The sequence below is a fragment of the Lissotriton helveticus genome, chromosome 4_1 (genome assembly GCF_964261635.1).
Source record: "Lissotriton helveticus chromosome 4_1, aLisHel1.1, whole genome shotgun sequence".
NCBI classification, from domain to species: domain Eukaryota; kingdom Metazoa; phylum Chordata; class Amphibia; order Caudata; family Salamandridae; genus Lissotriton; species Lissotriton helveticus.
Genome location: NC_136063.1, coordinates 1,123,429,100 through 1,123,451,401, shown reverse-complemented (window position 1 = coordinate 1,123,451,401; position 22,302 = coordinate 1,123,429,100). Strand labels below are relative to the sequence as shown.

At 42.4% G+C, this 22,302-nt stretch overlaps 1 protein-coding gene across 1 annotated transcript in view; it reads right to left on the bottom strand.

Annotated features, from left to right (window-relative positions):
* The window catches only part of LOC144828117 (band 4.1-like protein 4B), a 568,471-nt gene that overhangs the window by 307,178 nt on the left and 238,991 nt on the right, over nucleotides 1–22,302 (bottom strand). Inside the window, exon 6 of the mRNA XM_078686237.1 lies at nucleotides 12,519–12,623. Within this exon, the coding sequence (XP_078542363.1) occupies nucleotides 12,519–12,623 (105 nt within the window). The remainder of the gene's footprint in view (nucleotides 1–12,518; nucleotides 12,624–22,302) is intronic.

Here is a 22,302-nt window from a genome sequence, read left to right as displayed (position 1 = left end):
AGTCGGGGTCGCTTGGCCCGAATGCGCCGCGGAACCCGATGGAGGAGTGAGCGACCTCATGGCCATGATGAAGGCCTCGATCTCCTCCTGCGTCGCGTGCTGCCCAGGGACCGGCGGGTATGGAGCAGTGTGCGACGCCTGCGGCTCCAGTGGAGCAGCGGGGCGGTGTCGCCCGAACCCCCGGCTGTGTCGCGCGAGCGTCGGGGGGGAAGCAGAAGAGCGATGTCGCCTCTTCGACTTCTTGTGCCTCTTATCTGAGGACTTTGAGCCCGAACACTGATGACGACTCCCGGAACTGTGGTGACTCCGGCCCCGCGACCGGTCCCTCGATCTCCTTCCCGACTGGGACCTCAAGCGGCGCGGGGCTGACTGCCGGAGCTCGAGTAGCTTGCGGGACCGCTCCCATCTAGCTTTGGACGTCAGGGCCCGGCAGTCGGAGCAGGACTTGTCATTTTGGTCTGGGCCCAGACAGTGAAGACACCGGCGATGGGGGTCGGGTCGGTAACCGACATGAGTCGGCTGCAATCGACGCAGGGTTTGAACCCGGGCATCCCCACCAGCACCGTCGAAAATATGATCAAAAGGATCGAAAAAGTTAGGAAAAAATCGACTAGGGTACAAGTTTTTCCGGATCGGCGCTTGCTGGCGCGGAAAAAGAAGAACTGACGTCAGAGCGCGTGGGCAGCGTCTAAGTACTTCGGTGACGTCATCTAGGCGCCAACGACGCCGACGATGCCTACCGACGCGCAAGGGTACTGCTACGCAAAAGTTTCCGGATCCAGTCTGATGCCTGGGGATATTCTAAGGTAAGGAATCTAATACTAACCTGTTTGTTTCAGATTCGGAAGATCGACCTGAATGTCGAGATTTGGTAAGGTCTGATACCAGTGTGGACACTGACCAAAGTGAAGACAAAACTGGTAGTCAGATAAGTACTGAAGGGCCGTCTGAAAGCAGGAACAGAAATCTTGAAACTGGTGAAAAGGAAATAACTCACGATATGGATGAGCTTCCGAGTACCAGCTATGTAGAGGCTCCTAACAGAGTGAAAGAACTGACCAAAGAGAAAACAGATTCAGTAAAGAAAACAGATTTATAAAGTTCACCACAAAGGAAACAGATGAGAAATCTGAAACTGAGTCTGATGACAGTGAGGATGAAACTCAATTGAGGAGAAGCTCAAGAAAGAGAGCTTGGAGAGTGGAACGTAACACTGTTGAACCTGAAACCAAGAAACCAGGTAAAGGAGATAATTGGCCTAAAGAAAATGATGGTCTGAGATTCAAACTGGTTAATAAAGCAAAAATCCAAGAAGATCAAGTAAATGAAATAACCAGTCAAAAGGAGTTGTTGGGAGAAAAGATAGAAATTGTACAAAGGCCAAATAGAGTAAGGAGAGCTTTGATTCACCCACATTGTTGCTGACCGGGAGACGTGGGGAGTGCCCGGGACCCTTCGTGACTGCTGTGGACCTTTGCCTGCAGCGCCGCCCATATCGCCAGTGCCGCATCTGCCTGGGCTGAACTACACTGCCCAGCAGCACTTGCGGCATGTCACCAGCGTGGGCGGGAAGCGCCTGGAGGCGCTTAAAAGGAGGCCAGAGCTCCGGTGGTAACAGGAGCTCTGCCACTTTGATTCAACCACATTGTTGCTGACCGGGAGACGTGGGAAGTGCCCGGGACCCTTCGTGACTGCTGTGGACCTTTGCCTGCACCGCCGCCCATATCGCCAGTGCGGCTGCTGCCTGGGCTGAACTACACTGCCCGGCAGCACTTGCGCCGTGTCACCAGCACGGGCGGGAAGCTCCAGGAGGCGCTTAAAAGGAGGGCAGAGCTCACGCGCGCGGGACGCGCATGGGTAGCGCCGGGAAAGCCCGGGACAAGGGCTTTCCCTTGTCCCGGGCTTGTCCCATAGCCCATGGACTACTAAGATCATCAAGGACTCGGTTAGTGATATTCAGTTTCATTTTTTAAACCAAGCGCAAAATAAATGGGCAAAGGGTGGGGGGTGGTGTGGTTGGAACTCTGGATGCCTTTCTAAACAGGGCTGAATCCGTTTTGCAACATGAAATAATTTTGACAGAAAAAAGACTCTCCTTGGGTATTTCTATGGGGCACAAAAGGTCATCTTTAGGGGCTGTTGGTACAGCTAAATCCACAGTAGCAGTGTTACAACCCATAGATCATCCCAGTTCTGACCAACAGGATCCAGGGTCTGTTAACACTGATATCATTGATTTAAATCCAGAGGTTGACATAGTTGAAGTATCAAATTTGAATGATTCCAGTGAACAGGTTGCTGGCCAGTTATCCAAATTAACAGATACCATGTTTATAGTTCCATTGAGTCCAACAACAATAGTTTCAAATGAACCACGGTTATCTAATACTCCTACTATCCTTCCACTAGACATGCATGAAGATCTGAATAGCGTAACTAGCCCTGTTTTATCATCAAGATTGCGTAAACAAAAGCCAGCTGTGGGGAACAAGGGTTATGATTATTGGACAAAAAGAAAACTAATCCTCCTGTGAGGAATTCTAAGCCTAGGAAAACTGGGGGGGGTAGTCCAAACAAGCAAATCAGATTGCGAGATGGTAACCGGATTAGTGCTAAGAAAATCAGTGAGCACACAAACCGAGGTAGACTATGAACCACACACTCCTTGGCTAGAGGAAATAATAGGGAAGTTAGAGAATAAGATAAATCTCTCCTTGCAAATTGGGATCAAGGCTAGAATGGACGATGTAGAAGATCGCATGAGAGCGAATTTTTGCCTATTAGAAAATAAGATTGAGCAATTGTGCAAATTAATGGGTAACTCCGTAAGAGGCAATGTCACTGTCGGCTCAACCGCTCATGCGGATGGTGTCTATGCACAACCCCAATTAAAACCACATGGGGATGCCGGTACTCTCCTTGAAAAAGATGAAAGGATAGACTCGGGGCATAGAGATGATTGTTTGATGAGATCAAATAATATTGTACACTAGATGAGGGACACAATGAGAGCGGGCATCAGGGTACCTATGTCAGTCAGGTGAGCCTTGCAAGAAGACCGCAACCAGAAATAGCCCCTGTTAGTCTGAGCATGCACCCTGATAGGACAGGAATACATAGTCCAAAAGGCACTGATCTAATACCTAATACTGATGTTCTAGAGTTACCACCCGCATCCTCCCCATATGTAGTAGTGTTAACTGGAGTCCCGACTCTAAAAAAGAGAGCAAAAAGAAACTTGGTCTAACCTGCGAAATAAAACAGTGGACTGGCTAACAAAATTTAAACGGTTCCACCCAGTAAATACTGGTGACATTCTGATGGTTCGTAGAGTTGGGTGTCTGGGTGATTCTCCAAAGAATATTAGAGGAGACTGTGTAGTGATGAATTTCAGACACCCACAGCAAGCTAGGAGAATATTAGAGTTCCATGAAGAGATCTTCCCCCAGAATACGTGCATCAGTACTCTTCCATTGGGCTATTTTTATAAACCAGTTGTTGGAAGCAATAGGATTAGCTTGGTCCCCCAAGTCCCATTAGCAAATAGATTTGATGGTCTATCGTCTTTGGATGACCTAGACTGACTAAGTGGTATAACTGTCTCTGTAACTCCCCTGGTAAATTATGGTGAGGATTCACACGATTCCCAAAATACACAGATAATATCTATATTAGAGGGGACAAATGCGTCCCATAAAGAGCGGGGTCCTGAGTTTGCCCCGCTGTTACAAGCTTTAAGCCCAGAAACTCACTTAGGGTGTCGGAGGATACTAATGTATCAATTGATTTGGTTGAGAATATGGATTCTGAACCAATAGAAATAAGAAGGAAATTGGAAGTGAAGCTTACTTCCTGGAATATAGCAGGTCTCAATAAGAATGTATTGGATATGATATGGAGTGATTACATAGTCCAGAGTGATATAAACCTCCTACAGGAGTCTTGGTAACTGGAAACTGCTCACAGATTGGGTTTTAAAACATTCAGTGTGAATGTTAGCCCCTCTGTTAGAGGAAGGCCATCAGGGGGTTTGGTAATTTGGATAAGGATTACCCTTGAAATTGATATCATTCCATTGCACATCCAGTCCCAGGATCGCGTGGGTGTAAACATTGTTACAAAAGATAATAAGGAATTATATCTAATTAACATCTATAATAGGCCAGGCACATCCAATAAAGAATCGCTGGTAATAAAGCAACTAGACTCCTTCCTAGATACACTAGGGCCCATGTCGCGGATAATTGTTGGTGGCGACTTCAACTGTAAATTCGAACCAATATTGGGCTTTGATAATCTTTTTGCAGAGCAAGACATGGCGAATACTATTCCGGCCATAGATAGCAACAGGGAGGTAAAGTGCACGGTCGCAGCGGCACAAATTTCAAAGCTTACTGCAGGACACGATCTGAGGGCATGTAATGGGCGTCTGTTGTCAGACAGACCTACGGCTTTTACATTTTGCATAGGTAGCTCACGGAGTCAGATAGACTTCATATTGGTCTCAATAAATTTCTGGCAGTATGCCATTGATTTTAAAATTGACCCCAGAACGGAGAGCGATCATTATCCCTTACAATTACTATTAGAATCCCAGCTTTTTATGTCTACTTTAGTGGGGATTGAAGGGAATGATTCTGCTGTCTGTGACCTCGTAACAAGTAATAATAGACGAGCCCGAAAATGGCCCTACATCCTAGCTAAAAATGCAGTGATGACAAACATTTATAATACCTTTGCTGATATTATCACACTACTCCAAGATTTCTCAGCAGGGGAAAGTTGCGTATTGGATTTGCATAACTATTTGGTAGATGCGCTGATTCCCGTTTTTAAGCAATATATACAAAGAGAAAACTGGAGCAGGGAACAATCAAAGCGAGGTGGGAAATCCATGGTATAACAAAGATTGCAGTTTAGCTAAGACTACCCTAGTTCAGGCAATTAAATGCAAAAATATACTAGAAATAAGGGAAAGAAGGCATAACTACAATAGAACTCTTGTAGAAGTAAAAAAAGCCTGGGACGATGACATTTGGACTGACTTAATAAACACAGCGAAATCCAAAGACCAGGCTGCCTTCTGGAGTCTAATAGCGAGAAGAAATAAGACAGGAAGGACTGATAAAGACCTTTTCCTAGATGAAAAAACATGGGTGGAACAATTCTCTCGTCTGTACTCTGATAACATTGGGGATCCTCCAACAACAGAAAAAGACTTGGTAATCGCAGCAAAGTCCACTAGTATGCATTTTAGTTTAAAAGAGACCATAAAAGCAAAACAGACCATTAAATCGGGGAAAGCTTCTGGGCCTGATAAAATCCCAGGAGACTTACTGAAGCATGATATGGAAGTCTGGGGCCCGTATATACATTTTTTATGTAATTCAATAGTTGCAGGCACGCCAATTCCTGACACATGGAAAGGGGCAGAGATTGTGACAATTTTTAAAAAAGGTAATCGCTATGATCCAGCAAATTATCGCCCAATTACTTTAATTGATATTTTACAGAAAGTTTTTGCTAGGCATATTTTAAATAGACTGTTTGAATGGATGGATGAGGCAGATATACTATCAAAGTATCAAGCGGGGTTTAGAATTAAAACAAGTACCATCGATCAAGTGTTTAGATTCACATGCATTTGCTGGAAATATATTATTTTAAGGAAGGGCAGTTTATATATTGCCTTGGTAGATTTGAGGGCAGCTTTCGATCTGGTCCCCCGGGTCCTACTATGGGATTCGCTAAAACATACCGGGGTACCCGAAGAATTACTCGTGCAAATAATTAGGCTCCATGTAGGAAACTATGCAAGAGTAAGATGGGGGCCGAGGGGGAAACTATCTAAGGCAATACCAGTGAGAAGGGGTGTGCGCAGGGGTGCGTGTTGGCACCCACACTCTTCTCACTGTATGTAAATGATAACCCTAAATATCTGGAAAGTTGTAAACATGACTCTCCACAACTAGGGGGCGAAGTTATCTCAGCATTATTATTTGCTGATGATACAATTTTAATTTTGCAAACTCCAAAGGGATTGCAATGACTAGTGGACTCCTTTAATACTTATTGCACTATCAAGGGCCTCAAAATCAATTCAAACAAAACTAAATACATGTCAATAAACCCCCATAAATAGTTTAGGAAGACTCTAGTTTTAAACAACCAAAAATTGGAATATGTGGAAAGTTTTAACTATTTAGGGATTACCTTGGATAGTAAACTGTCTTGGAAGGGGCAACTGGAAAAGAATAGGATAATGTTGCTCCAAAATTCACTGCCGATATTGAAAAAACATGGGGCTAGTGTTTCCAAGGCTGCTTCTCCTGCTCTGGAGGTTTTTAAGTTTAAAGCCCAATGAGCCGCACTTTATGGGGCAGAGATTTGGGAGCCATATTGCAAAAAGAATTTTGAACGGGAAGAAAACAACTTTTTCCGGAAATTACTAAAACTCCCAATTAGAACGCCCTTCATCCCAGTAGGTATGGATCTTAATATCAAATGTACTGATTACCATGCAATATTAAGACCATTACTATTTTGGGTCAGGATTTGGTCAACTCCTGAGCTGTCTCATTATAGAGAAGGCCTGGAGGAGATTATGAAAATGGACCGAAGTAAGGATATTCCTTGGCTTAAACATGTTACATTATGGACGATGAAGTTAGGTCAATCCCATTATAGGGAGGACCCATTACAGTTGACGTCATCTTGTAAGCAACATTTAAAGTCCACTGTTTGGACCTATATGAACAACTTTATGTTACATAGGTTATCTGTTGGGTCTTTAACTTTGAAATTTATAGCCTTTAAAGATGTCGCTCAATTTTAACCTTTTTTGGACGAGGTACGTCCCCCGCTAGCAAAATCCCTATTTCTGCAGTTTAGATATGGGGTTCTAAAAATAAACGCAAATACATCTAGATGAGGCAAAAATAAGATGAACAGTAGTCATGACTGGTGCTCCTTATGTACAGAAGAGGTTAAAGAAAATGATGCGCATCTACTTTTTTTCTGTCCTGCATATAAAATAGCCAAGAAACGATGGATCAGGTCTCTCTGTAGATATTTGGGTGTTAGAAGTTGCAGTGAGGCCGAACGTATATTAAAGACTGACACGTCACAACTGGTTGTCTTTTGTGTAAGCAGGTTTCTTTTCAATGTACATCTGATAAGGAATAAAGCTGGGTTAAAGCTTTAGTGTTAAAATTTCACATCCCTCCTCTAAATGTTGAGAAGAAGAGCATTGCACTTGCCAAATTGGTTATGTTCACTGTGATTAATGTCTCGTCTCCTTTTGACAGCACTTTTGAGTTTTTTGATTGGATACATTTTAATATAAAAATGCCTAGCTTTTAAATGTTTTTTTAAACGTATTTATGATAATAGATAGGTTTTATGGCGTATTTGGAACGGATCATAAACTGCATAGCAATTGATGCCCTTTTCTTCTGTATCTCAACTTTTGGATTAATTTTGGTATTGTAAAATTGTTTTTAATGTATCTTTTAAGGTTGTAATTGACCGAAATAAAGATTTATGAATGAATGAGTAAGAAGACCAAATCAAAAATACAAGTCACCTGAATGGTCGTACATCGCTTTGCGTCCAATAAGGGAAGTAAATAGCAGTCAAGAAAATTTGAATTATCAAAGTGGAGAAAAAGAAAGTGAGTGAACTGAAACTCAAAAGAGAGAAAAAAGAGTACCTAAACTGGGAAACCAAAGAGAGGGAAAGGTGAAGGAACAAGATTGTTGAATTTATTGGTGGTAAGGACACTATTAAGTGCAAAAGAGATTTGAAAGAGACAATATAAAGACAAAAAGATTGTGGAAAACGCTGAGTAAAAAAAAAATGGCTACTAATAATGTAACAAGATCGAAATTTACTATTTTTAGAAAATGGTTTAGAATGTGGTTAATATGTACAGGGCTATTGATGTTGGTATGGTTGATATTATCTATTGTAATGCCTTTTAGGCCAAATTTTGAAAAAGCAAAGGCAAATGAGGGAAAAGGCCTATGAGTCAAAGGGTGAAATCATGCATATGTATAGACCTGAAGTACATCAAGATAATTTGATTAGTGATTACTCCAAGAATATATTTTCGAATTTATTATCTGAAAATGTGAGAACCATGGACGCTAGTGATTGCTGCACATGTGTGAAATTACCAGCATCTGTATTAGAGGGTGTGACGTACCACCACCTTCCATTAACATATGGGGTTACATGTAGTGTGTTAGATTGTTTGTTTCACAGAACAGGTAAATTAGAGTATTATTATTCCAATTCTGATGATGTTTTTGCAAAATTGAAAGTTGTGGCTGAATTGAATCAAATCAAACCTGCAAAGGTTTTTGGAGAATATTTTCTGGGAACACAAGAACTGACCCATGACTATGCATTCAAACATAATTTGACTTGTAAAATGAGAAATGAGGAGAAAGCCTTTTTAGATATGGTAGAGGAAAGAAGGAATCAATATAAGAGGAAGGAAAAAGCAAAGAAATCTCAATCTACAATGTGGATGATAATATAGAGGGACATAATGTGAATGTGGCTATAAATATAGATACACCATTATTATTAGGGAAATTATGTATTCGAAGAGACAACACTGTGTATGATAATTATTTGTGGGAGCAAGTCAATGTGAAGATACATATAGTATAAAAAGGGGTTGGGGATTTAAAGGAGGTGATGGTCCAGTTTTCCCTGGCATATATTTCCTATGTGGGAACAGAGCTTATTATAGATTGCCTCATCATTGGTATGGGTCCTGCTATATAGGTCTGGTCTTTCCTAAAAATGTTCATGTAGATAGAGGAACAAATAGAATTCATGAGATAGGTAAACCTTTAAGTCGTAGGAGAAGGGAAAGTGTAATAGAAATAATAGGTGATGTTTTTGAAGCATTGATACCAGCAGTGGGTATATCTTTTAATGCAAACAGAATTCGGAAATTGTCACGATAGTAGATCGTTTGTCAACAGATACTGCAGTGGGATTTTTAATGGTAAACACAGAAATGGTGGCTATGAGGGCTGTGGTGATGCAAAATTGACTTGCTCTTGATATAATTTTGGCAAAAGAGGGAGGAGTCTGTAGAATTTTGAAGGTACAGCACTGTTGTATCAACATTCCTGATAAAAGTCAAAACATTGAAAGATATATTACAAATCTTACAGAATTGCATAAAGAAATTATATCACTGGAGGTTGATGGTGTTCTTGAGAAACTTGGTAGATGTTTTTCAGCCGTTAAGAAATGGTTTTATGGAATAGGTAGATCAATAATAGGGAAAGTATTCATTCCAGTAACACTAATAATAGTGATATTTGTAGTCTTAAGATTAGGTTGTAAACTTAGAAAACGAATAAACCTTAAAAAGTCTATCAAAAAAGGAATTTGAAGAGAGACATAAAGAGAACGTAAAAAGGGGGACTTTAAAACTGAAGGGTTTAAGGAGAAACTTTAATAAAGACAGAAAGAAAATAGAAGATACTAGAGTATAACTCATACTAACTAAAAAAATAATTTGAAACATGTTTTGAAAATGTTATGAAAATGTGGGTGTTATTTGGTGATAAATCACCAAAAGGGGGAGTTGATGGAGCGAGAGTGAAAACAAAAATTTGTGTATACCCCTTGTAAAGTTGGCTTCCCATCACTGTAATATATATTAATCGTGTGGTTTGAAAATTAACTAACGTACAATAGAAAGCACACACACAAATACACGTGGAATACTAATATGCTTGTGTTGCAAACTTAATCCATTAATTATGTTAAGTTGTCTTACTAATATAGTGCGGAAATGCTATAATCTAATGAAAGGCTTTGCATGAATGCATTTTAAATGTATTATTGTGGCAGAAATGATGGAGAATGGTAAGAAAACAATACATAATTGTGGCTTAAAAGGCTAGGTAACCACTAACAGGGTGAACATAGAGTGGGGGGAGGTAAACAGAAGGGCTCTACTTCAAAATCTAATGTTTAATTGTGTTTGTTTCTATAATAGTTCCCGTTATGGCCCATGCGGCCTATTAGAAAATGAAAGGTTTGCGAGACTCCAAGTGAGTGCCCCTCCACGCATGCGAGACTGTGCTCGAGAGATGTGCAAGCAGCCTGTGTCTGTGCGGCTGATGTCAAGGTCAGCGTGGCCTGAAAAGCAGAATGGTGCCACGTTAAAGATGTCCGTGTCATGAGCATGGGAAAAATTATGAAAGTGACAAGTTAAAGGACAAGGGTGAAGAAGTGAAATAATGAACAATCGAAACCTTATTATGCATGAAGCCATGACTAAGCGGAAATATGGACAATGAGGAGATGAGGTTATCCTCATCCACCCCTTGAATAGACCAATAAGAACTGAATGTGGACGCTAAAAGTTTCAAATTTTAGATAGATAGTTAGGGGAAAAGGGTATAAAAGAGGTAGTTTGGAGGAAAGAAAGGAGGGTGCTTTTGAATTATTTTTCGCACCACGACATGCTGTCGGACTGATTGATTTTCCTACGGTGCAAAGACTTTGACATTTTCTTGATGGGAACGGAGTCCTGATGGGAGGTGAACATCAAGAAAGAACAGAGAGGCTGTTTTTGGGAACCATTCTACGCGAACTCTGATTTCCATTGCAGATACAATTGGTAATATGTCTTTGACTTATTTTTCTGAACTATTCTGATAATAAATGTATACTGTTTGAATTTAACTTTCTTTTTCTTTAGGTGAATTAAATGTTTTAATGGTGTTCAAATTAAAGGTTAAATAAAATAAGGTCATGCTAGGAGATAAAATCTTTAAATACAAATTTAAAAAATGGAGAATGAAGCTGGTCTTGTTGTCCATTAGTTAACTTTTACTAGCTGATCCATTGACCAAACAGTGGGTTGTCTTACAGCCAGATTCATCAAGGGAAATTGCACTCGCAAAGGGCCAGATTCTGAGAATCTGGCCCTTTGCGAGCGCAATTTTTGCATTTGGGATTCATCATCCCAAATGCAAAATTCGCTATTACAGAATTCGCATTTTAGCGAGGAATAGCATTTAAGGAATCTCTATTTGAGATTCCTTAAATGCAATTCATAAAACTTTTAAAATTTGCGAATTCGCAATTTCTGGCCGCTATTTACCGCGAAGTCTGACTTCGTGGTAAACAGCGAAAAATTAGAAAAATTCACTTTAGTGCTTTTTTCTTAGTGGTATGTTACACACATGCATGTCCTTTGGACATGTGTGTGCGCAACATCAGGCTACATTTCCATTTCAGGGGTGCTACAGGGTGTCCTTTGGACACCCCTGGCACCCTTGAAATCGCATTTTTATTTGCGATTAGCAAATTGCTAATCGCAAATAAGGATTGACTCCCCATTCATTCCTATGGGCCTTTAGGCCCATAGGAATGAATGGGGAGTTATTCCTTATTTGCGATTAGCAATTTGCTAATCGCAAATAAGGAGGCTGTAGGAATCACAATTTATTTTGCAATTTCTACATGAATCCCAATTTGAGAGTCCTTAATAGCGATTCCTTAATAATCGCTATTAAGGACTCACAAATCGGGACCATGATGAATCTGGGGGTTAGTGTATTATTAGGAGTTAAACCATGGTAAGATCTAATAAACTGCAGATATATATTGTATAAAATTTAGATTAAATAGATGAACTAAAACACTCCGCTAATCCAGCGGCTCCTCCTCTGGTTTTCACTGATCTTGGGAGCAGTGTGATTTGTGTGAATGAGGGACTCGCGGTGTCATGGGCCCCACCGACGAGTAAAGTGTGATAGCTCCTAGGATATATAGTGATGGTTTGGAGGATTGGTTTGGAGCAGCGCTGGATCAGTATTGTTGTAACTAAATTACATTCCACTGGTAATATTATGAGCGTTACAAAAACTGTCTCCGTGTAGCGCCACATATTCTAGTATTCCTTGCTGTGATTTTATCCTTATGAATTTAAAGTGCTTGTTTAGCACTTTTAAATTTTCTCCAGGTTATAAGCTAATTGTTTTATGGCTTTTTTGTAACCATTTTAAGGGATAATATGACTGTTGCAAAGAATGTGTACCAGCAGACTACAGCAATATATTTTATGTGCATAGCTCTGTGGGTTACTTCCTTTGTCACAGAGATCATTTTGTTACTGTGCAGTTCATAATTTACAATAGTAATCTAGCACAGTGAGCCAAAAACTGCTATCAAAGAGCTGCATGCAAGCACACTCGTGCATGTAGTCATATATTCCAAAACGTAGGGCAGAATTACCAAACATGCTGACAGGTCTTACTCTTATAGTATTACAGACTTTCTCCCGAATTTCAAGAGCTAAACACTTATAGACCCCATAGGCGAGACCTATCGGCTATGCCAATGCTTGTTGTGTACAGCGTTTCAGTCCATTCTGAAAATTCACTGCACAAGTCTTTTTCCGCACACTCGCCTGATCTCCGTTTCCGAACAATAAATGCTGTATTAGAAAAAAAGGGTGCAAAGCTGAAACTTACAAGCTGTATTGTCTTGTTAACTTCCGCATACGAGAAGGCTTTATTTCTTGCTTGTCTGCAGCACCAGCTGATTGTGTTGTTTCCGTTCGCGAGGGCGCTGGACTTCTGAAAATGAAAAATAAAGGAAAAGTTTGTACTTTTGTCATAGAAGGCACGCATATTAATTAAGCATATGATGTAGTTGCACTGAAACATTAAGTACTAGGCCATTTGGCACAGGTGGTTGTTGGGTGTGAGTGAACTAACAATTATATTCAAATAAAGAGGTCCTCTCAACTCGCATGGCCTGGTGTGAGACACTGACTAAGAGTTTAGCTGAGATGTGATTGTGCTACTTTTTTAGGGGGGGGGGGGTCCTTTCCGACGCGTCACCTGCTCATGCTCAGAAACATCATTCACGGCATCAAAGGGGCCTCTTCAGGATTTCATCGTCTGTTTCATTCCCCTTGCAGCAGAATGCGCCAATCAAAATAACTGCGAACATTCTCATGCACTTCGGTCTTTAAACAACACACAATCCTTTCACACATAGAACAAGCTTTAACAAAGCCCATTCGTCTGGCTTCCATCGAAGGCCTAAAGAGTTCATGTCTACAGATGTGAGAGGGGAAAGTTACAGGCAGCAGAGGTATGGACAGAGAGAGGCATGGCAAGGGGAAGTATGAGCAAGGAAAGGTGGAGGCTGGATATAATCTGGAAGAAGGAAGTCAGGAGAGGCATGGGATAGACAGGTACAGAGAGGTGGGGATATGGAGAGGTGGGGATATGGAGAGGTGTGGAGAGGGAGAGGGGAGAGCAGGGAGCCGTGGCGGCAGGGAGAAGTGCGGGTGTAGAAATACTGTCCGGGAGAAGTACGGGCAGGGAAGGATGCTGTGGGAGAGAGAGGTGTCTGGGAGAGGTGCAGACTTCAAGACGTGTGGGAAAGAAGTAGGTATAAGCAGAGGTATGAGTGAAAAGAAGTCTGGGCAAGACAGGAGCGGGTAGGAGTGGTGAGGGCAGACATAGATGTGGAGATGTACATACAGGTTGAGCCACGGCCTGGTAGAGGTACAGGCAAGAAGAGCAAGAAGCAGCAGGCGGTGCGGACTGAGACTTGCTGCCAGGAACAGGTGCAGTGGAATGGAATGGATGTGCAGCAAGGATACGGACAGGGTGAGAGGTGAAGGCGGAGAGAGGTGTGATGGAGACAAGTGTAGGTTGGTTACAGGTTGGGCAGTGATGTGGAAAGGGGGGCGGTATCCCCTCCCGCCTCCCCCCCCCCCCGCTCTACAATGCATCCGCCGGGACGCCAAAGGGCTCCCTGAGGCTGGGACAAGTTCTATCAGTGAGAAATACTTGCAAAAGAAAGTTATAAACGAGGAGCGCTACAGGGAGCTGAGGTGCAGGCAGACAGTAATATAGGCAGGTAGAGGTACTGGTTGCAAGTTCGTGGGGGGGCCTGCTGGGGGCTATCACTAATAGGAGATGGCACTGGGATAGGGCCTACGGGGCACCAGAAATAACGGGCTCACCACTCTCACTCTTGGTTCCGTGCCGTTAGCCATGAGCGCTGACGTCACCCTTTATTTATACTCCCCGGTACGCGAACGGCCCATGAATGAATGAATGAAAGGAGTCTTTTATCGCGCAACTTAGCCCAAGGGCAACAAGGCGCCAAAGCAGGTCATCTGACACCTAATCCACCAGCGTCAGCTTTACTGGTCCACTTCGGAGAAAAAACAGGTTTTTAGGGCTTTGCGGAACAGAGCAAGCGAGGGTTGCCCTAAGAGTTCAGGAGGAAGAGAGTTCCACAGTCTGGGTACAACAGAGGAAAACGCTCTGCCTCCCCATTTCACTCTTACAAACCTAGGGACCTCAAGGAGATTTTTGTTGGAGGAGCGGAGGGATCGACTAGGGGAGTAGGAGTAAACGAGTGACCTAATCCCCTCTGGGCCAGTGCCATAAAGAGCTCCATGAGCTAGACAAAGAGTTTTAAATGGATCCTGGAATGTATCGGGAGCCAGTGTAGGCTTTTCCGGGCTGCCGAGGCAAGTCTAGGGAGATTTAGAACCATCTTCGCCGACGCATTCTGGACCATTTGGAGACAATGGATAAGGCTCTTGTTAATGCCCAAATAAAGGGCGTTACAATAGTCCAGGCTAGAGGAGACTAATGCCACTGTGGCCTGTTTCCGGGCACCGGGGGAAAGATAATGGGCGATCTTTCTGCGGACCCTGATGATGCTACAACAAGTAGAAACACTCCTGCTGACCTGACGGTCAAACGAGAGCGCAGTGTCCATTATCACCCATAAATTCTTAGCATACTGGCAAGGAAGGGGGCATTCCCCAAGTGAGGGCGGCCACCAATCACTTGACCAGATATCCTGACAACTCCCAAAGATCAAAACCTCCGTTTTCTCCCCGTTCAGTTTCAGGAAGTTCTGTACCATCCACTGGGAGACAGCCTCCATGCAATTCCTGAAATTCAGGGCTGAGTCCTTCATGGGCTGAGTGAGAGAGACCATTATTTGGGTGTCGTCAGCATAAGACAGCACCTCCAGCCCAAATGATCTAACCACCCTTGCAAGTGGGGCCACACAGATGTTAAACAATGTGGGGCTCAATGAAGAGCCCTGGGGGACCTCACAATGTACAGGTTTGGGGGCAGATAGAAACTGGCCCAATTTCACTCTCTGTTCCCTTTCGTTAAGAAAGGAAGCAAGAAGGCTCAGTGCGGGGCCTCCGACCCCTATCTCTCTAAGACGGGAGACCAGAATAGATGGAGACAGGGTGTCAAAGGCCGCCGTAAGGTCTAACAGGACCAGAAGAGTGGTATGGCCCTTGTCGACCTGAGAGCGAATGTTGTTAACAACAGCAGTGAGGGCACTTTCAGTGCTATGAGATCTCCTGAAACCATGCTGAGAGACATCCAAGAGGACCGAGTTCGCAAGGAAAGAACTAAGATGGAGATTAAGATGGGATTCCAACATCTTTGCAGGGGCAGGAAGGAGCGAGATAGGGCGGAAATTTTTAAGAACCCCTGGGTCCAAAGTAGATTTTTTGAGAAGAGGTTTTACAACCACCATCTTCCATGAGGAGGGACACCCCCCCCCCCCCCCCCCCCCCCCAAGATCACTCGATTCATGACATTCATGAGAGGGGGAATAATCACTTCTCTGCAAGCTTTCAGAACTTTCAGCTGACAAAAATCTAAAGTGGAGCCCAATTTGGTGTTGTCCAACAGCTGAATCATCACCTCAGGTGTTAGGAGAGGGAAGGACAGAAAACTCGAAGGTTGTTCACCAGGTAGTCTCCCAGCTTTAGAAAAGGCAGGGATAATAGAGGGTTCCATTCCCAAGTTTAAAGATTCAAGAGTGCCATAGATAGCCACGATCTTAATATGAAAAAAGGCCGAAATACTATCGCACAGCTCTTGGGATTCCACTATAGGATCTACTAACTGGGGAGAGGATAGGGAGTCTATGATTTTAAAAAGATCTCTGGGAGAGTTAAGGGAAGCAGTAATCTTAGAGAAATGAGCCCTCTTTTCCTCTAAAGTGGCTAGCTTATATTCCTTTAAACGGAGTTTATGTTGTTCCTTCTCCGAGGGATCGCGATGGGCCCGCCAGAGCCTCTCCTGTTTTCAACACCCTTGTCTCAGCAGCCCAGGGAGTTGAGATGGCAACATTTTATTACATGAGCCGGGTGGCTCACTACACCGGTGGCACAGTGAAGTACAGGAAGGGCGAAGAGTGAGCTGAGGGAGGTACAGCCAAGGAAAGGTACAGGAAAGGGGCAGTGCATGTGCAGGGGGAAGGGGGGAGGGTTGGAATGGTCTAACACATAGGTGCACACCGAGAACAATGGCGGCAGAAAGAGGTGCTGACAGATGTATGTGCGCAATAGGTGCAGCCTGACAGGGGTGCAGAGAGAGGTACATGGGGGTCTGGTAAAGGCTGACCCTGGTCTTGACTGGGGGAGCAAACGATAATAATAGGCTGGCGATGGGTGCAGGTGGGCAGGGAGAGCTTCAGTCAAAACACATCCAGACTGACAGAGGAGCAAGCAAGGAGAGGTGCCGTCCGGCAAAGGAAGTTCAGAGGCACAGACACAGGAAGGAGTACAGTGGAGAAAGAGAAGTACATGCAAGGAAAGCTACAGATAGGGAGAGGTACAAGCCTAAAGAGGTACGGCAAAGGGAGGTATAGGTGAACTAAAGTACACTGAAACGTTGACAAAATGGCAGTTGTTGGTACGATTTCAAGAATACCTATATGCATGCACGTTTGCCAACAATTATTTTAGTTCAAGAGATTTTGCTTACACCCGTTCTATTTTTGATTCTCTAACATCTTGCTTTCATTCTACTTTCATTCGCATACCCTGGGCAGGTAACTCCGCTCCACCAGCAGAGTTTGCGGAGATTTGCCTACTCCGCATTCTGTGGCACACACAGAGGTAGTCAAAACTTCCCCTCCATGGCAGAGCGGAGTTAGCTGCTCCCTCCCCCCTCCCAAATGCTTTAAAATGATAAAAAGAATGAACTTACCTATGTTTCTGCTGCCTCCCCTGCCTGGCCGCTCTCCTTCCTGCTCCTCTCGCACCCTTCTATATAAAAAAAAACACTAAAATGCACGTCTTGCGAGTGCGCATGCGCAAGACTTACAATGTAGGTTTTTTTTCAATGATAAAGGATGCAAGGCAGCGAGAAGAAGAAAGGAGAGCGGCCAGGCAGGGGAGGCAGCCGAAACACTGGTGAGTGCCTTCTTTTTATAATTTTAAAGCATTTGGGAGGGGGGAGGGAGCGGAGCGATGTGTAGCTCCATTGACTGTTTTTCAAACTCCTTGGAACTACGCGTAGCGGCACTACGCCAGCTCTGCCCACCACTCAGAACACTGATAAAAGAAAGATGCATTATGACTAACATTTGTTGCTTCAGTGCTCAAGACAGCCTTATGTGTGACAAAACTAAGAATGTGACAGAAAAAGAGTTAATAGCAGTGTTTGTGTAACAACATCATGGGAGCTAGACAATAGCATTGTGTGTTTAGCTGTAATTCTAAAAGATATTATCATGACAACTAAGTGAAATAAATCAAAGAGCAAGGGATGTAAGAGGCTAGCACCCTTAACACCTTAAGCACTGAGGCTTCCCCTGAAATCGGAGCCATTTTTTGGTCTGGTGTTAGCCAAGGCCATTCGATTTTAGTAAAAAATATATATACTTAGTTATCTGCCATGCACTAGTAAGCCAATATATTTTTCTTTACAATTTGTTTCTATTTGTTTTTCTGTGCGAGGGCCCAGCAGCTTCACATGCATAGCTTTCAGAACCTCGCAGCCAATTGCAAATCTGCAAACTGGCAAATGCTTGTATTTTTTTTGTCTTAATGTGCTTCCATCCTAGCACATAAATGCCTGACCCTGCTGGTGACCATCCTTAAAAGGCCTTCAAAACTGGTTTAAACTCCTGTTGGTCTTGTGTCTTTTGCATCTTATATATTATGTGTTGTGACCTACAAAATAAAGGTGCCATAAACCTGAAGTATTTACAGTGATAATTCCAACCAAACAATCAATCAGGGGTTTATAGGGTGCGGCTATTTACCTGTGACCTCCCCAAATGAACCCATATCGCCCTCCACCTGAGAGATCTCCACTGGCTCTCCATCCAGAAGAGATGCCAGTTTTAGGATCCTCACACACCTACTAAGCAATGCTTGACCTAGGACCTGCCTACATCAAGCATCAACTGAAGCGCCAACAACACTCTAGACACCTGTTATTCTCTTCACTCGCCCTCGCACACACCCCGCATCCGTCGCAGCCGCTCCTTCTCCTACATCGTTGTCAGGACCTACATTCCCCTCTTGCTCTGTACAGCACCCTTTCATGCAGATTCCAGAAAGAGACTCAAGACCTGGCTCATCGACAGAGACACAGCACTCAGATGCTGTTCATCCAAGTACGAATAATTCATACACTTAAAGGATCACACAAGCTTCATATATTGATAAAGGTTTATAACACAATAAAGGACAACATTAAAACCATTCATAACATATATCTGCCCAAAATGACCAGGACATTTCTGTTCATCCCACATTTACTGTGTTTAGCACATCTGTAGATTTCTTTAAGACAGAAAAATGCATCTGAAGGGTAGTGCAGTGCCCTGTTGAAGCATAGTTTACCAAAGTATCAGTGTCTCAACCGGAAATCGTTAAGTAAGACAAGTAAATTTAATAAGACAATTCAATGTGAGAGAGAGGGTAAATAAGGGAGACCACAATAGTTAGAGAAGAAAATTGCTCTATTTGGAATGAAAGTAGTTATATCAGCACTAACCCAATTGTAGATGTGCATATACGTGCTCATGAAGAGAGTGAATGGCGCAAATGACACGTGACAAAAGTTAAGTAACAGTGAGAAAAGGCGCAACAAACAAATTAGTTGATGGTCACGAAAACAGTCAGCAGATAATTTCACAAAAAAAGATTCAGCTGTTTAAGGAAACCACAGTAACGCCAACAAGTGCAGTGGAAGGTCTACAGCATTTCAACCTGTATAATTTCAGGTCATCATCAGGACCGGGTTACAGGGATAGGAAGAGTGCTGTAGAGGGAGGGAAAAAAAGGGGGCGAGATAAAAACTGGGAGGTACCTGTAGATGGTCAAAACAGGGGGAAAAAGAATAGGAGTAAGGGCTACCTGTAGTGATTGTGAGGTGCCCGGAGGGATAGAACTAATCAAGTCCTGGAAAAGGCTTCCAGGAACAGTCTCTGGAAGAAAGAAATGTAATAATGAGGTAGTGGTTCCAAGGGATTAATAGGAGGTCACAGTTATTTGCACGCCAAGGTGATAGTTCCAGGGATTGATCTGAAAGCTTACAGCGTGGAACACATGGGGTCTGTGTAGAACCCAAGGGTTTTGTGTTAAGATAAAGGCCTGCGGTAGCTTAATGAGGCGAATTAAGGAAACTGAGTCGTCACAGGATGAGTCAGAGGTGTGTCATGGATTGGTAAAACCTGGGCACCAGCTGGGGAGGAAAAGAGGAGGCAGTGGAGTGAGATGCTGGGTGCATCCACTGGAACTACAACAGGGAGCGTAAGGTAGGGGAATAGGTGGTTACCTGTTGAAGTACAGATCCATATGGTATCTGTATGATTCCAGACTCGATGGGGTTAGTCGATGGGAGTCAATCCAGGGTTGGGTGTCCTGCAAAAGTCTGAACCCGGAGGGCGATTAGATTGAGCAGTACCCCATATTGACCGTCACAATCTAGTGGTGAGTGCAAGTGTCCAGGAGACGTAGTCGCACAAAGGGGTGGGTGTGGGGTTATGCGCAGGGTTAAGAAAAAGACTAAGCAGCCAGGAGAAGGTAAGTGTTGGCATAGAATGGTACCCATGGGGAAACAAAGTTTGAGGCGAGGAGAAAGGCAATGGAAGACAGATTGTCAATACCGGTGGCACGTATACAGTGTGGAACATCCAGAAAAAGATTAGCTGGATTGGCCGGAGAAAAATATTCAAAGGTTTACAATAAATATGTAGAAAAAACAATTAGCGTTAAAAGTGTAAAACTGAAAACTTTCAAATTTTTGTAGAAGCCAGGGCATTTATAAAGATATACAATTATTGGTACTGCATTGACCACTGCATGTATTATTGACAGATAAAGACACGTTATAGATATGTATAGACAAAATTGTACAGTACAGTTCCATGTACATTTCTTGTTGTGGCTTCTGTTGTGCTGGTGAATACAAAATCATATATATACACAGTTGAGGGAACACAAGAGTCACACGAGTCATATGTACAAGAGTCATAAATAGTATGTGCAAGAGTCAAATACAGTATGTGCAAGAGTCATATACAACTAGGTATCAATTGGATTTGAGTAAGAGGAGTATCAAGGGGCATAAGGGGACACTAACTACAGTGAACATCAATGGTAGTGTTCCATTCGTCCAGAGTGCTCAATCCTTGATTGACGGAGTCACAGCATGCCATCCATCGATATTCACACTTAATTAAGAGTATTTGTAAATTACCGCCCCTTAAGGGCAAACTAGTTTGTTACTGTATGATGTCTTACTGAGTTGTGCAGAGGAAACAGTAGACCCATGTTTTTGGAAGACTGTCAATATAAAGCTACAACTAACTGGGCATGTTCTAAATATAAATTTAAAAAGGACGGTTGGTTATATATATGATACATATTTTTGAGGATAACCACAAAATATAATTGGCAAGATTTCTCCATATTGTAGTGCTTATTGAACATTTTTTGGAAATACATTAATTTGGAGGCATTAGTTTAAGTTTGGGGATAAAGGCATACTAGAAAATATAAAGTTTCCTTAACCCCCATCAAGAATCAATCAAAAGTTAGATTTAGGGTTATTGCTTCAATTTCTTACTTTGTTTTTCGGTTGATATGCTGTGATCTCTAACCAGTGATGTGTGTGTCGAATGCACAATTCGTTTCTCATATCTGTTGTATTAATAGAAGTTTACATATTTCAGGCCCCATCTAATTAGACACACCAGAATCAATAATATGAAATAACCATGACTCTCATAAATGAGAAGTCAGAACTAGAAGTGCCCTGTAATGTATTATATTGCTAGTGCTGATAACAAAATGCATGCTGGAGGGATGAAAATATGTCTCATGTAGCATATTGCTCAATCATCTTAAGATATAACCTCTAATATTTTTATATGTGTTATTGATTTAGTGTATTGGACTTTTTGCTTGCATGCTTCATCAGATTTAATTACCTCCCCCTTTTAAAAAAACATTTTTGTGACGGCCCTGTAACTTCCTAGATATTGCTACAGGTCCTTGCTGTAGCTTGCAGTGTGCCACATCCCATGCGAGCAATGGCCATCTTGAAAACTGCTTTCCAAAACCATTGCAAGCTGGTTGTGCGCATGCATGTGTAACTATAAATGAGATTCTTGGAATGCTTTTTGGAAAAGGTTTACGAAAAACATTTTAAGATAGACCTTTGTGTACACACTCATGGGCAGCCATCATCCAGTCTTAAAGTTTACTAAAATAAAAGGACATTAGCAAGCCTATTTACATGCAGTCTGTGCGAGACCTATTGGCATTGTCAATGCTTGTTTTATATTTTATTAAGCTTTCATAACTTTTTCCACAAAAGATATGCAGGACAAATTTGTGTCCTACTGACATGTTAAGGATTTTAAAAGTGCTCAGGGTTATTAGATTTCACTGGAGAGAACAGAGACAACTGTCAAAATGTAGCATTTTGTTTGCAAAATGAGAAACATGCTTTGCAAGAAAATGTACGTAAGAATGGCTTCAATAAAAGGGTTGCTATGCTAAGATCACCCTATTCCCAGCTTCAAGGAACATGGAAAGTTATAACAAGAAATCTTTTTTCTATCATGTTTTTTGTAGTTTTCTTTCCAATTTTTCCAGTGTCTACCTACGTGCAGTTTGTGGGAGAAAGAGGTGTGAAACCCATGGGTGAACCCAGAAAGCTGTACATTTCTGAAGAGTAGACAACATTCTGAAATTGACAAAGGATCATTAGTGCAGAGAGCTCATGATTTTCCCAAGTCAATGAATAGTTGTAATCAAAACGAATAAAGGAAATCAATCAATCAATCATAATACTTTGTTCAACAAAAATTCTAATCATAAAAATACATAAAAGAAAACAAACTCTTACAATTGGGTGCATAGGGAAAAAAAAACAATCTGCATACTATTACGGCAACGGATAGTACATTTAAAAAAGGATCAATACATGTAGTAAATCA